General features: G+C 37.3%; 1 protein-coding gene across 1 annotated transcript; it reads left to right on the top strand.

Moving 5' to 3' along the window:
- Positions 1-1,404: 1,404 nt before the first annotated feature.
- Positions 1,405-1,623, top strand: LOC113931502 (SNRPN upstream reading frame protein-like). The gene has a single exon (XM_035725824.1). It carries the CDS (start codon positions 1,405-1,407, stop codon positions 1,621-1,623), a length of 219 nt encoding a protein of 72 aa, XP_035581717.1.
- Positions 1,624-16,271: the final 14,648 nt, after the last annotated feature.

Here is a 16,271-nt window from a genome sequence, read left to right as displayed (position 1 = left end):
TGCTCTCTGAAGAAGTAATTTAGTTCAAAAGGGTACCAATTCAGTATCATTAAACCTTTCAGGAGCTACATTTTCTATTATAAGCAAATCCTGGATAAGGTAATTTGCCTCAATTAGATATCACTTTGAATCTGGGAGGGAGTGTTTTTTACTTACCTTACTCATAGTCATCAATTTTCTTTTGATTGCCCAGGTGTGTATGGAAATTTGTTATGTATTATATACAAGCTTAATAAAATAAGACCCAATCCAGTGTTCAAAGTAGCATATGTTTAGCAGTAACTTTGTACATGTCTCAGTTATTGTTAAACATGGATTAAGTCCTCAAAACTTACACCCTAGTCTGTTGAGGATATACAAAATATGGTCCTTCATTAAAAGGAGTTTATAAAGTTTTTATTTTTGACAGGAAGTCACCTGAGGTAGACAATAAAACAGAGCTGGCCTAACTTTCATGGATGTGGTAAGAACTGACTTCAACAACTACGAAAGTGTTTTAAATATTAAACCTTACAAAACGACTAATTACAGTTATTATTTAAAAGACATAATGGGAAGAAATAAACCAAGACAAATTTAGGGAAAATACCTGAATAAGTGCCCAATAAGCAGCTCTTCTGACGACTAAAGAGTAGGTGAAGTTTAGTGGTAAAAAATCTATTACCACTGTGACTTAAAATGGGAATACAGGAAATGTGCTGGAGGAAAGTGAAAATCATTAGGGTGCTGCAATTTAAACATTAGGCAGTGACTAGCTGGCCACCTTCTTGGCTCCTTCGTTCATAACTTTTCAGTAAATCTCACATTAATCAACACTTATTGTGCTTTGCCTACAGAATGATAGAAATAGTCGTGTTGTTCTTTTCATAGCTCTTCTTACTTAGGGTGTATTGCTGTACTTCAACAGCAAATGATGGAACACTACTTTGTTTGCCTGTGATCCAAGACACTTGTCAAGCATATCATAGATTTCCATATATTACACATCTGGTGCTGTGAGAATTGTGATGCTAGTCAGAGTAAATTGTATTATTTTTATTATTTAGCAATGCATTATACCTAAGACATTTCCTACCCCAAGAAACAGAATTGGTTTCAAAGGATAACCAATAACAACCAAACACCTCACTACCACAAAAAAACACATCTAGCTATATTTTCATTTGACCTTATTTATATCATACAGTATCTTATACACATTTAGGAAACTAGACAAAGAAAAATCTCTTTGATGTCTGACTTTTAAAAATTTGTTCCATTCTATGGGGTAATATACATTGGCAACAATTATTCTGATAATCAACACATATTTGTTGTTGCTGTGTTACTCTTTATACAGTAACTAAGGGGAGTTGAGCAGCTACTAGAGATGACACTCTGATCTGAGGACCAGTTAGCAGCTGGATGGAGTGGGCCAGGGACCACTTATACCTGAGATGGACTACAGACTACCACATACCAGATTTGGAAATCCAAGTCAAATGTAGTAGGACAGTCTCACTGACAAACCAAGAGTATCACCTGTACTTGAGGGAATCTCATCAACAGCAAGCACCTGTGGTATATTTCCAGGTGGAAATCCTGAGACAGGCATTCTTAGCTGAGACACCAAGAGGTGGGTAAAGCAGTATTCGAATATTAAAGTAGCTGATTCCAAGGGAAAATCCAGCTGACAATGTATTGATATATTTGAATCAGCTGACAATGTAATAAAGCTACCCATGAGATAAAAAGGTAACTAAGAATATTTAATTGCTCTCTTTAAGCATTGTTAGAGGTATATTTGCTGATCACAGACATTTTTATTATCTGAAAACAAGGAATTACCTTCATCAAAATACAAATGGTTCCCAACTTATGATAATTGCACTTATGATTTTTTTTAACATTATGATGGTGTGAAAGCAATACTCATTTAGTAGAAACTGTACTTAAAATTTTGAATGTTGATCTTTTCCCAGGCTAGTGATACACAGTATGATACTCTCTCATGGTGCTGGGCAGTGGCAGCAAGCTCCAGTTCCCAGTCAGCCAAGCGAACACCAGGGAAAACAACTGATACACATTCAACTATTCTATTTTTCACATTCAGTACAGTATTCAATAAGTTATATGAGATATTCAACACTTTATTGTAAAATAGGCTTGGTGTTAGATGATTTTGTCCAATGGTAGGCTAACGTAAGTGTTCTGAGCATGTTTAAGTTGAGGAAGATTGGTAAATCAACCTAATTTCAATACTCCCTTTATGGAAAAGTCCAAGGGCTTATGACCCAGAGATCTTGGTATAGAAAGATATTTTATTAATTTAGTTATGTACCTGACTTCTTGGTAGTTCTAACTATACTCGGGTTAAAAATACAATTGATTCTTGTTATTTGTGGTAGTTATGTTTTGTAATGTATAGAACTATTGCTCCTAGGGGAAATGCAAGGTTAGGTTCCTGTGAGCCTCTGGTCACATTTTCATAAACCAATCAATATATAACCTTGTTTTATCTGTGTTTCTGTTTAAATACACCTTATTTAACATATTTTGTTGATTATTTAATATTGGACTCATAGCCAATAGAACTATAACTCATGCCTGAATGATGCTTATCTAACATGTGTATTTTTCTAGTAAGTCACATCACAGCCTTTCAGAGCTTAGAGACACTTGATACCACTTTAGTACTATGCTTGGGGGCCATTTAAAACAGAAAAATCACCAACAAAAAGCACAACAAAGTGTGGAAAGTATAGCTACCTAATAGCAAAAAGGACATTTGTTTACAGTATAAGAGCTAAAGCAAGAAAGTCAAGTGATGCCTTGTTTGACTTCAGCTGGGAACCTGCACATTGGTGACTCAAATTTTCCACCATGGAACATGACCAAGAATGACAGAAAATGCATAGGGAGTGTTGATTCTGTGTTATGACTTACAAGTTAATTTTAGTAGGGAGGAAAATTCACAAATATAGAATCTATAAATAATGAAGATCAATTATTATGCAGTGAGTAATTTTTACACTTCATAGTTTTAAAATGATTAAGTAGTTATTCTGTACTTGCAAAGAGTAAATTGTTTTGAAATGCATGAGATTTTGCTTAAGTTTCAAATTTTACCCTTGGCCATTTATTTTGGAAAATCTGAAATAAGTTTGATTTTCTCCCAATTTAGTCAAACATTGTAGTTGTTTCAGTAGCCATATTCAGAAATTCAATAGCTCAGAGATTATAAATCACAAAAATACATGTAAAGGCAATAACAGGAAGAGAAATCAAGAAAGAATATACATGTTCTCAGTGTTACAGTCTATAGTGGATTTAAAGAGCTGAGGCATGCTTAATTAACACTTGTTGATGGAACTTGACAATTTCAATTTTACCTTACACTTTATAACTGAAAATGGTCTGAGGAACAGGATGGATTGAAACATTTATTTAAAGATAATAATACCAAAAGGTTTAAAAAGAAAAAAAAAGTAAAGATAATAATACCATTAAGTTAACTCAATGACATGCTATGATGACATTATTTGGATGATGCTTTATATAACCTTCATTGAGAAGTACCTAGGATTGGCCAATATTTAAGACACGAACATCTGATTCCCTATAAAATAAAAATAGTCTAACAGACATTTTATAAAGTGTGTTCTGTTGAAATGTATCATTCTGTATTGCCAAGAGAGTATACACTTTGAATTGAAAGGAAGTGAGAAGAAAATAGGGAATGACTTATGCACGATGCTTTTAAGCTCAAGACAGAAATAGCTCAGGCAATAATATGTGGTCACTCAAGGAATTTCAAAGTGGCTGGTGTCTGAGTTTGGGAAAAGAGGAAAAGAAATATAAAGCTAAAATAACATTTCAATCAAAAAATTTTTAAATATGAACCATGAAAGACTAGGGACTCTGAGAAACAAACTGAGGGTTCTAGAGGGGAGGGGTGTGGGGGATGGGTTAGCCTGGTGATGGGTATTAAAGAGGGCATGTACTGACTGGAGCACTGGGTGTTATACACAAACAATGAATTATGGAACACTACATCAAAAAACTAATGATGTAATGCATGGTAATTAACACAACATAATAAAAAAATTTTAAATAGAATATAATGAATATGTAAAATTGGCCGTTAAAAAATAGGAGAAGCAAAAACTGAATGTTTTAAAACAAAAGACTAGATTTAGACCAACACATTGCAGAAAACTGAAGTCTTATTAAACAGGAAGTTATTAAGAAGATAGAATGAAGTGTGCATTATTACCTTCTATACACTGGCAAGTTCAAACATCAGCTGCAAAGAGTTGAGAGTGATTTGATCTCTCTCTTATCCAGGCTTTATCATATAAAACTATGTAAATTCCTTCCTGTTTTTTGTTTTTGTTTTCAGTCTGTGGCTTCATACAGTAGGTTTATCTTCTGGGCCACACTTATGAAAAAGGAAAAGGACTGAAGAAAAAAATTCAAACTTTTAAAAGCATGCCAATTTTGTCTATAAACTAAGTCATAACAGAGATAATAGAATTTAAAAACTTGTCTGAATTTATTTTAATATATTTAAAAAGTACATTTTCTATAACTGAAATGATCTCTATGAAAAGGAAAAATGACTTCAGCACATTACATTGTGCCATAATACAATTTTCCTGGAATTTTTGATACCAGTCATTAAGATGTGAAAGGACAAGCACAAGAACACAGTTTTGTCTGTTAAGGTATGTCAAAATGCACAGGCACAGCCAGTGAAAGAGGATAGTCATTGCTTGAGAGAAGCTAGGGAGAAGCAAAGCATTTTAAAAAAGTTACCTATCTTAAAAAGACTCTTGAGTTTTATGTTAATTAAGAGATTTACCTCTGATAGTGTGGACTCTTATTCTCTCATTGGTATTTCTATAATGTACAACAGTGTTGAGAGTAACCCCTAATGCCCCCACCATGTAATAAGCATAATATATGCAAAAATAAAGGCTAGCAAATTCATGTCCAGGAGGTTTTCCACAAGATCTGAATTTCTGACCATTCAATTCCCTCCTAAAATATGATTATTGATAGCTAACATTCATTGAGCACTTACTATGTGCCAGGCATTATGCTAATCACTTTATATCTATTAATTTGTTTAATTCTCACAACAGCCCTGTAAGGCAGGTGCTTTTATTATCTCCATTTTACAAATGAGGAAACTCAGGCAAAAAGAAGTTAAATAACTTGCCCAGAGGCACCCTGGAAGGAAGTGGTAGAGCCATGATTCAATCCTAGTTGGTATTATCCATTAACATGATCATCATAAATTAAGTGATCAAATTATCTAGCTAGTTATTTTGAAAGTAAAAGACTAGTTCTCAGTACAGATAAGTTTTAAGGGGAGTGAGTGAGACAGGGATTATGGGATGTGCCAGAGAATGGAGAGTGTCCATGTGGAGGATCCTGGACAACCAAGAATTATAAAGATACTAAGAACTGAGAAACTTAAAAGGAAGAAAGAAGCACTCAAAAGGGGACAACTAAAGGTACAACTTTCTATCTTCACAATTTTGCCAAGGCACAATTACTATCAGTACAGACATGCCTTAATATTCAGAATAGGTACAGAACAGAAAAGCTGCGTGTACAATAAAAGTGTACCTCATCTCTCGATTCTCTTCCACCATAGAAGATAGTGAAGATGGTAAAAAAATATTAGTGGGACATGTAGGCAAGGCATAGGGTATCTTCTTGTTACTGTGGCCCCCTGGCTTAGATGTGACTGTCATATTGACAGTGACCAAAATGCCAATGAGAAGCACGGAACAACAACTGAGTTTATCTATTAAACTGGAACTACTTTAGTGTCTGACTTGTTCTGAGATAGAGAATTGTGATGTAATGGTGCTAATAAATGAGAGCTTCACAATTCTGTAACTGTGAGGATTTTACTGAAGGTATAGCAATCACTTTTACTTTATTCATTTCATAAAATTAAGATTCTCTATTTGCTTGACTTCAGGGGATACAATGGTATATTACTCATAGATATGTATGCACATGAACACACATATATGTACACACATGAGCATACACATATCACTTCTATTCTAAAACACTCAGTGACTATAGGGTACGTACGATTTATTTCCAAGTTGGTACTAAATGGTATAAAAGGAATCTTCACTTACTAACTTTTGATTGGTGTAACCCAGCAATTTAAGATGTTAATAGGTCATACAATTACTTTTTACTTTGAGATAAAGTTTCCTTACAATAGGATGTCTGGTATTTTAAACTAATTTTAATTTAAATAAGTCTAATTAGGCTTGAGCAGCTGACAATTTTTTAGAATCGCAGACACTCAGAGCTGGAAGAAACCTTAAGGGTGAGTCACAATAACCACTCTTGATGATTCAGTTATCTCTGTATTATCCTACCAAAAGCTCTTAATTTTCCTCCCTCCTACCCTCCCTCCGTCTGTCTTTCTTTCTTTCTTTCTTTCTTTCTTTCTTTCTTTCTTTCTTTCTTTCTTTCTTTCTTTCTTTCTTTCTTTCTTTCCTAAATTCATTTATTCAAATAATTGAGTGACTATTATACATCAGATACTTTCTTAAGTGATGCAGGCAGAAAGATTACTAAGATATGGTCATTGATTTTAAGATTTTAAGACTTCACAGTTTAGTAGAGTTGACAGACATGCAAGCAAATCATTGTATTACAGTGTGGGCAATAATGGAAAAAGGAAGAATGTGAAAGGAATGGAGTATAGAAGAGAGTAATTAACTCTTTTGTGTGGATGTGGTAGGGGTGGGACAAGATTCAGACAAGGTTTTACAGAGGAAAAACTGCCCCATTTTGCTCATGAAGAGTGAGGTTTGCTAGGAGAACAGATGGTTGGTTAAGGTGGAAAGGGAAGAAAGAACAACATAGTGGAAAGGCAGAGTGATTAAATAGCCCGGTGTGTTAAGAAGAATTATAAGTAATTTGTCATGGCTTGTCATAGATGCAGTAAGGTGGGGAGCAGGAAAAGCCAAGGCAAGAGAGGAAGATCCTGAAGGATTTGTCTGCCTGGTCAGAAGAGCAGCTGGTAAGAGTTTTTAAAGGATTTTAAATAACCTGTCACTATATATCAGAAATAAGGTTTAGAAACCTACCTTCGAGTAACTTTGAATTATAAAGTTCTTATTTATAGTGAACTGAAATCTTTCTCATTACATCTTCTATCTTAGTCTTCATTCTCCTATTTGGATCTTACAGAATAAATTTATCTGAATTCTTCTTCTGTACATGCTTTTTGAATATTTACATACATACATGCCTTTCAAATATTTAACAATGCTTATTGGGTCTTCTCTGGATTAAATATTTTTAGTGCTCTTAACCACTTACCCTATCAGAATGGTCTGCCTGAAGGAAGAAAGTAGGTATTTACTCACTGTCTCTTGTCTCCCATTATCTGAGGCTTGCATGTTACTGAGAGGGCTGCTGAGATATTGATGAAGGCCCTAATGTGAAGATTAGAAAGATGTGAAACATGAATTTGAGAGAGTGCAGTCAGCATGAGCTGGGTCTAAACTCATGTGCAACTGTCCAGTGCAGGCTGCAGCTGAAATCAGAGTTGGGCCAAGAGGATACAACATGGGACACCAGAGGCAAATGCTAAAGGTAATAATGGTTAAGCTGTTTCAACAAAGAACTCACAAAACACAGTAGCCTAAATAAGACAGAAGTTTAATTTCTTAAGTAAGGTTTGGTTAGTTTGCAATGGTAGGACTTAGCTGTTTGACAAGGCCATTGAGGGACACAGGTTCCTTTCATATTGATTCTCTGCTGTCTCTTAAGGCATTTTCTAGACCACATGGTCAAAACTGGGTTGCTAGCACATTTGTGTTTCATCTCATGGAAAGAAGAGAAAAGGAGTCCTGTGCAATTTCTTTTTAAATAAGCATGGCAGAAATTGCATATATACTTTATGTTCTTATCCTATTGGCAAAAACTTAATAATATGTCCACATTTGTCTGCTGGGGAATCTTTGAAATGTTGTTGCTAGCTGATAAGCTATGTGTGTAGTAAGAAGAAGGGAAAGGAATTTAGGGGGATATTAGGAAATAAATAACCTCATTCATATTAAATTTTCTGTCCAGCCAGATTTATGTGTTTTAAAATTCAAAATCAAATCAGTCCTGAAGTTGCTAAAAATACCAAGAGATCCAAACAGCCAAAGCCATATGATAACGCTTGCATCCTGCAAACAGCTAAAGGATCTCTTAGCTGGTCTCAGTTGAGAACAATGTAGGGTGAATTTCCTATTACTATCAGTCCTATTAAGGGCTGTTGAAACATGTAAAATGGGTTGGGAAGTAAGATGCTCTCAGTAGATGGCCATACTATTTCTCACTTGGCAGTTATTACCCATGAGTATTTTTGATACTTAGAATTCATTATAATTCAAAGAATAATAGGAAATTCAAAGGTTTCAAGTAGAATATTTTTTTGTCACATGCACAGAATTTGAGAAATACTGCTTTCTGACAACTTAAGTTGCAAAGGAAAAAAATGTGCCACTACTGTCCTTCTATATCATTACTAATGAGGGCAAGTTCTCCTATGTCAATGGCATGACTTGGATGGACTCTCTGTCCCCGCCATATGATGTTCCACAGTTATTTCATCTCTATAATATGATGTATACTGCATACATTGACATATGTGAGATATAAGAGACAGACTTAGAGAGCTAAGATGACAGAGCAGAAGGACTCTAGCCTTGTTTCATCCCTCAAACACAGCTAGATAAATGTCAAATCATTCTGAATACCCAAGAAATCCATCTAATGACTGATAGAATGAACTGCACAACTAGAAGGAGAGAAGAGGCCACATCATGGAAGGTGGGAGGTACAGAGACATAACTGGGGGAGAAGAGAGTCACAGGTGCTAGAGAGGGGAGGGAGCCCTGGACACAGAGAGAGGCAAGAGAGAGAGAGAGAGGATCACACAAGGGATCACACAGGGAAAGCACTTCCCTAAAGCCATTGACTGGGAAAATTAGAGGGGCTGATTTTTTGTAGTTGTTGTTATGTTCAGTTAGCCAACATATCATTAGTTTTTAGTGTAGTGTTCAACGATTCATTAGTTAGTACAACGCCCAGTGCTCATCACAACATGTGCCCTCCTTAATACCCATCAACTGGTTACTGCATCCTCCCACCAACCCCCTCCCTTCTGTAACCCTCTGTTTGTTTCCCAGAGTCCAGAGTCTCTCATGGTTTGTCTTCCTCTCTGATTTCTTCTGATTCAGTTTTCCCCTCTTCCCCTATGGTCCTCTGCATTATTCCTTATATTAAACATATGAGTGAAACCATATGATAATTGTCTTTCTCTGCTTGACTTGTTGCACTTAGCATGATACTGTGCATTTCCATCCATGTCAATGCAAATGGCAGGTATTCATCCTTTCCGATGGCTAATATTCCATTGTATATATGGACAACATCTTCTTTATCCATTCATCTGTCCATGGACATCTCTGCTCCTTCTACAGTTTGGCTATTGTGGACATCGCTGCTATGAATATTGGGGGTGCATGTGCCCCTTTTTTTCACTACATATGTATATTTAGGGTAAATACCTAGTAGTGCAATTGCTGGGTCATAGGGTACTTCTTTTTTTAACATCTTGAGGAACTTCCATACCGTTTTCCAGAGTAGCTGTACCAGCTTGTATTCCCACCAACAGTGTAGGAGGGTTCCCCTTTCACCACATCCTTGCCTACACTTGTTGTTCCCTGTCATATTAATCCTTGCCATTCTAACTGATGTAACATGGTATCTCATTGTGGTTTTGATTTATTTCTCTGATGGTTAGTGATGTTGGGAATATTTTTTCATGTGTCTGTTAGCCATTTGTATGTCTTCTTTGGAGAAGTGTCTGTTCATATTTTCTGCCCATTTCTTGACTGGATTATTTGTTTTTTGGGTGTTGAGTTCGAGAAGTTTTTATTGATCTTGGATACCAGCCCTTTATCTGTAATGTAATTTGCAAATATCAGCTCCCATTCCATGTGTTGCCTCTTAGTTTTATGGACTATTTCCATTGTTGTGCAGAAGCTTTTTATCTTGAAGTCCCAAAAGTTCATTTTTTGCTTTTGTTTCCCTTGCCTCTGGAAATGTGTCATGAAAGAAGTTGCTGTGGCTGATGTCGAAGAGGGGTTACTGCCTATGTTCTACTCTAGGATTTTGATGGATTACTGTGTCACATTTAGGTCTTATATCCATTTTGAGTTTGTCTCTGTGTATGGTGTAAGAGAATGATCCAATTTAATTCTTCTGCATATGGCTGTCCAATTTTCCCAGGGCCATTTATTGAAGAGACTGTCTTTTTCCATTGGATGCTCTTTCCTGCTATATTGAAAATTAGTTGACCATAGAGTTGAAGGTCCATTTCTGGGCTCTCTATTCTGTTCCATTGATTGATGTGTCTGTTTTTGTGCCAGTACCATACTCTCTTGATAATCACAACTTTGTAATATAGCTTGAAGTCAGGCATTATGATGCCCTCAGCTTTGGTTTTGTTTTTCAACATTACCCTGATGATTCAGGGTCTTTTCTGGTTCCATACAAGTTTTAGGATTGTTTGTTCCAGCTCTGTGAAAAATGTTGATGGTATTTTGATAGAGATTGCATTAAATGTGTAGATTGCTCTGGGCATCATAGACATATTAATAATGTTTATTATTCCAACCCATGATCACAGAATCTTTCCATCTCTTTGTGTCTTCCCCAATTTCTTTCATAAGCGTTCTGTAGTTTCTAGAGTAGAGATCCTGTACCTCTTTGGTTAGGTTTATTCCTGGTATCTAATGGTTTTTGGTGCAATTCTGAATGGAATCGATACCTTAATTTCTCTTTCTTCAGTCACATTTTAATGTATAGAAATGCAACTGATTTCTGTGCATTGATTTTATATACTGCCATGTTGCTGAATTGCTGTATGAGTTCTAGCAATTTGGGGGTGGAGTCTTTTGGGTTTTCCACATAAAGTATAATGTCATCTGCAAAGAGAGAGTGTTTGACTTCTTCTTTGCCAATCTGAATGTCTTTTATTTCTTTTTTTTGTCTGATTGCTGAGGCGAGGACTTCTAGTACTATGTTGAACAAAAGTGGTGAGAGTGGGCATCCTGTTGTGTTCCTGACCTTAAGGGAAAAGGTCTCAGCTTTTCCCCAGTGAGAATGATATTCACTGTGGGCTTTTCATAGATGACTTTTTTGATATTAAGGTATGTTCCCTCTATCCCTACACTTTGACAAGTTTTAATCAAGAAAGGATGCTGTACTTTGTCAGATGCTTTTTCTGCATCAATTGAGATGATCCTATGGTTCTTGTTTCTTCTTTTGTTTATGTGATCTATTACCTTCATTGATTTCTGAATGTTGAAACACCCTTGTATCCCAGGAATAAACCCCACCTTGTGGTGGTGAATAGTCCTTTTAATATACTGTTGGATCCTATTGGCTAGGATCTTGTTGACTATTTTGCCATCCATGTTCATCAGGGATATTGGTCTGTAATTCTCCTTTTAGTTGAGGTCTTTGTCTGGTTTTGGAACCAGGGTAATGCTGGCCTCATTGAACGAGTTTGGAAGTTTTCCTTCCATTTCTAGTTTTGGGAGCAGCTTCAGTAAAATAGGTATGATTTCTTCTTTAAAATGTTTGGTAAAAGTCCCCTGGGAAGCCATCTGGCCCTGGAGTCTTGTTTTTTGGGAGGTTTTGGATTACTGCTTCAATTTCCTTGCTGGTTGTTGGTTTGTTCAGACTGTATATTTCTTCCTGTTTCGTTTATAAGTTTCTAGGAATGCATCCATTTCTTCCAGATTGTCTAATTTGTTGGCATATAGTTGCTCATAATATGTTCTTACAATTTCCTTGTTATTGGTTGTGATCTCTCCCCTTCCATTCATTATTTTATTAATTTGGGTCCTTTCTCTTTTCTTTTGGATAAATCTGGCCAGAGGTTTATCGATCTTATTAATTCTTCCAAAGAACCAGCTTCTAGTTTCTTTGATCTGTTCTACTGTTTTTCTGGTTTCTCTTTCATTGATCTCTGCTCTAATTTTTATTATTTCTCTTCTGCTTGGTTTAGGTTTTATTTGCTGTTCTTTCCCCAGCTCCTTTAGGTGTAAGGTTAATTTATGCATTTGGGATTTTTTCTGCTTTTTTAAGAGAGGCTTGGATGGCTATGTATTTCCCTCTAAGGACTGCCTTTGCAGTATCCCATAGGTTTTGAACCGATATGTTTTCATTTTCATTGGTTTGCATGAATTCTTTAAGCTCCTCTTTAATTTCCTGGTTGACCCAGTCATTCTTTAACAGGATGCTTTTTAACCTCCAGTGTGTGAGTTCCATCCAAATTTGTTCTTTTGATTGAATTCTAGTTTCAAAGTATTGTGGTCCGAAAATATGCAGGGAATAATCTCAATCTTTTGTTATTGGTTGAGACCTGATTTATGACCCAGTGTGTGATCTAGTTTGGAGAAATTTCCCTGTGCACTTTAGAAGAATGAGTATTCTGTTGTTTTAGTATGGAATGTTCTGTATATATCTATGATGTTGATCTGGTCTATGTGTCTTTCAAAGTTCTTGTTTCTTTGTTGACCTTCTGCTTAGATGATCTGTCCATTGCTGTGAATGGAATGTTGAGGTATCTTACCATAAATATATTATTATCAATATGTTTCTTTATTTTGGTTATTAATTGGTTTATATAATTGGCTGCTCCCATGCTGGGGGCATAGATATTTGCAATTGTTAGATCTTCTTGTTGGATAGACCCTTTATGATATAATGTTGCTCTACATCTCTTACTGCTGTCTTTGGTTTAAAATCTAATTTGTCAGATATGAGGATTGTTACCCCAGCTTTCTTTTGAGGTCCATTGGCATGGTAAATATTTCTCCATCCCCTCACTTTCAATCTGGAGGTGCCTTAGGTTCAAAATGAAATGAGTCTCTTATAGACAGCAAATGGATGGTTCTTGCTTTTTCATCCAATCTGAAACACTGTGTCCTTTGATGGGAGCATTCAGCCCATTTACATTCAGAGTAACTATTGAAAGATTTGTATTTCATTCCATTGTATTGCCTGCAATGTCCCTGTACTGTAGATTTTCTCTGTTTCTTTCTGGTCAATGTGACTCTTGGGGTCTCTCTTCAATAATAGAATCCCCCTTAATATTTCTTGCAGGGTTTTTTGGTGGTGACATATTCTTTCAGTTTCTGCCTGTTCTGGAAACTCTTTATCTCTCCATCCATTCTGAATGATAGCCTTGCTAAAGCAAGTATTCTTGGCTTCATGTTCTTCTCACTTAGTACCCTCAATACATCTTGCCAGCACTTTCAGGCTTGCCAGGTTTCTATGGATAGGTCTGATGTTATTCTGATGTTCTTCCCTCCATAGATAAGGAACCTCCTCTCCCTAGCTACTCTCAGGATAATTTCTTTGGCTGTAAGATTTGCAAGCTTCACTAATATATGTCGGGGTCTTGATCTATTTTTATTGATTTTGGAAGGGGTCCTCTCTGCCTCTTGGACACGAATGCTTGTTTCCTTCCCCAGATTAGGGAAGTTCTCAGCTATGATTTGTTCCAATATACCTTCTAGCCCTCTCTCCTTCTCTACCTCCTTGGGGATCCCAATAATTCTGCCATTGGAACCTTTCATGGCATCATTAATCTCTCCAAGGATTTTTCGTGGGGTATCAGGTGCCTATCTCTGTTTTCCTCAACTTCTTTCCTTTCCATCAGCTTAGGTTCTAGATCACTTATTCTCTCTTTTGCCTCATCGACTCTAGCTGTTAGAATATCCAGTTTAGAGCATCTCATTCATACCATTTTTAAGTTTGGCCTCATTAGTTCTCATTTCTGCCCTTAGAGATTCTATATTGTCACTTATACTTTCTTCAATCCTAGCTAATAACTTTATTATTGTTATCCTGAATTCTATCTCTGACATCTTTATATCCATATCAATTACCTCTGTGGCAGAGCATTCTGCCTCTTATTCTTTTTTGTGTTAGTTCCTCCTTCTTGTCATTCTGTTCAGAGAATGATGGATGAGCGAATGAACAGAGTCCAAAATATCAACCACAACTTAAGCAAGATGCACCCTAGCAAAATCCGGAGTGGTTGGAAGTCACCCCAGAAAAACAAAGCCAAAATGAAATACAAGAATAAAATTAAAAACAAAACAAAACAAAACAAAAAACCAAGAAAAAAAGTGGGAGGGGAAGGGAGACTATAATCTCACAATATGGACAAAGCAGGGTTTTCTATTTGTTCCTGGATGAATCTTGGTCTGTTTGTTAGAAGACACTACATCCCAAAATTGCAAGGAAAGTAAAACATATATATATATATACATATATATATGTAATGATAAAGTTGAATATTTTGGAGAAAATGACTTAAATGAAGCATATATCTATAAAAAATGTAGATGTGAAAAAATACAAGTTAAAAAGTAACTATGAAATATAAGTTGGTATAATAAGCATCTAGTTGAAATGAGAAAAAGGTATAAAAAACAGAAAAATCATAAGAAAAAGAAAAGGAAAGGAGAATTTTATCTGAAATATAGATGAGGCATGAGGCAAAACCTGGAGCTCAATATAATATTTTCCCCTGGTATTGGAATTATAGAATCTTGTGGGATCCATAGGCTTGTCATCCACCTGTTCTTCCATACTGTCTTCTGGGGGAGGGGCCTGCTGTGCTGTTTCTCAGGTATCCCTGCCTGGGTGGAGTTGTCCCACCCCCTGTCAGGGGGATGGGCTTATTGCAAACAGGTCCTCTGTGTGGCTTTTGTTCTGCGGTGGCTGTCCGAGCCTCTTCAGAGGATCAGAGCAAAAATGTCCATGCCCAAACCTCCTGCCCAGAGCAGAAAGATTGCAGTTTTCCTTCTTTAATAGACCCCCTGGGACAAAAAGTCTCCATTTCTGTATGCCCGTAAAACTGCAGCCTCTCGCAGTGTATGCCACTGCAACTCTCTCGGAGGTAGTCCCAGGGGCCAGGGAGTACCACTACCCTTTGTGATTGTAAAATTGTGAGCGGCCACAGGCTCTGGCACCCACCAAAACTCCTGGAACATGTCTGGTTGCCGCTGTAATATCCTTTCCAGGCCGCTACCACCCTGAGAGCTTTTACCTGGTCATGGATGCAGGTTCTAGCCTTTTTTAGGCTCTTAAGGAAAATAACAATTACCGACCCACCTGGCTCGCAGTTTATGGTGACCTGAGCTGAGAGTCCCCTTCTGGGCTCACTGACCATAACCTGCCTCCTGGCTCCACTGCTCAGGCACTCTACCAGTTCAGGCGCCCCCATTCGCTCTGTGACTCCTCGGATCCTGAGACCACATTGCCCTATCATGAATTCTGCCTTTTCATTTCTAGAGCCGATTTCAGAGAGGGATGTTTCTCACTAGAACAGATTTCTAAGAGTTCTGATTTTGTGCTCTAGTGTTTTATCACTTTCCCAGGAGCCAGCTTATAGAGGATGCCTCTCCCTTCTGTTTATTTTCCTATATCTCCCTGCAGAGTCATGACTTCACATGTCCTACCTTGCAAAAAGCAGTTGCTTTTCTGCTCATAGAGATCCGCATATATATTCTTATATCTGAGGCTGATTTCATGGGTGTTCAAAATGGTTTGATAGATATCCAGCTAAATTCAGGGGACCAGTTGAAATGGGGTCTCCTACTCTTCTGCCACCTGCTTCCCTCTCAAAAACCATCATTCAACTCAGAGGGGCTGATTTTCATGAGTTTTTACAACCAGTGCAGCTCAAAGACTGGAGTTTTAGAGGCTCATGGCATGGCTGGTGTGGAGCCTTGAGGGCAATGCAGTGCTCCTGTGGAGGGGTGGACAGGTATCCTGGGGGCAGATGGTGTCATCTGAGGATTCCCTGGGACACACTGGGGCAGATGGTCACCCTTCTTGGACCACATCTGAGTGAGGTGGCATTGCCTCTCCTGGCACAAAAGAGCCATAGGCCTCATTTCCCTCCCTCCACACCTCAGCATAGGTGCAGATACCTGCTGACGGTGGCTAACCCAGATATTGGCTCTTTGCTGTGCTTTACTGCAAAACCCACTCTCCTATGCTTTGGAGTGACTGCCATCTGGGTCAAACCTGCATCAGTCCAGCTCGGCCAGTCCCTCCCCCAGAATACAGGTGCAGGTCCACACCGTTCCAAGCCCCTAAGGTTTGGAGTTTTAAAACCAGACTGCCTGTGATAAGGCCAAAAGTGCACTGCTCTTCCA

Source organism: Zalophus californianus, chromosome X, assembly GCF_009762305.2.
Source record: "Zalophus californianus isolate mZalCal1 chromosome X, mZalCal1.pri.v2, whole genome shotgun sequence".
NCBI lineage: Eukaryota > Metazoa > Chordata > Mammalia > Carnivora > Otariidae > Zalophus > Zalophus californianus.
The sequence above is the reverse complement of the archived record's forward strand: the minus strand, read 5'-3'. Positions and strand labels throughout refer to the sequence as shown.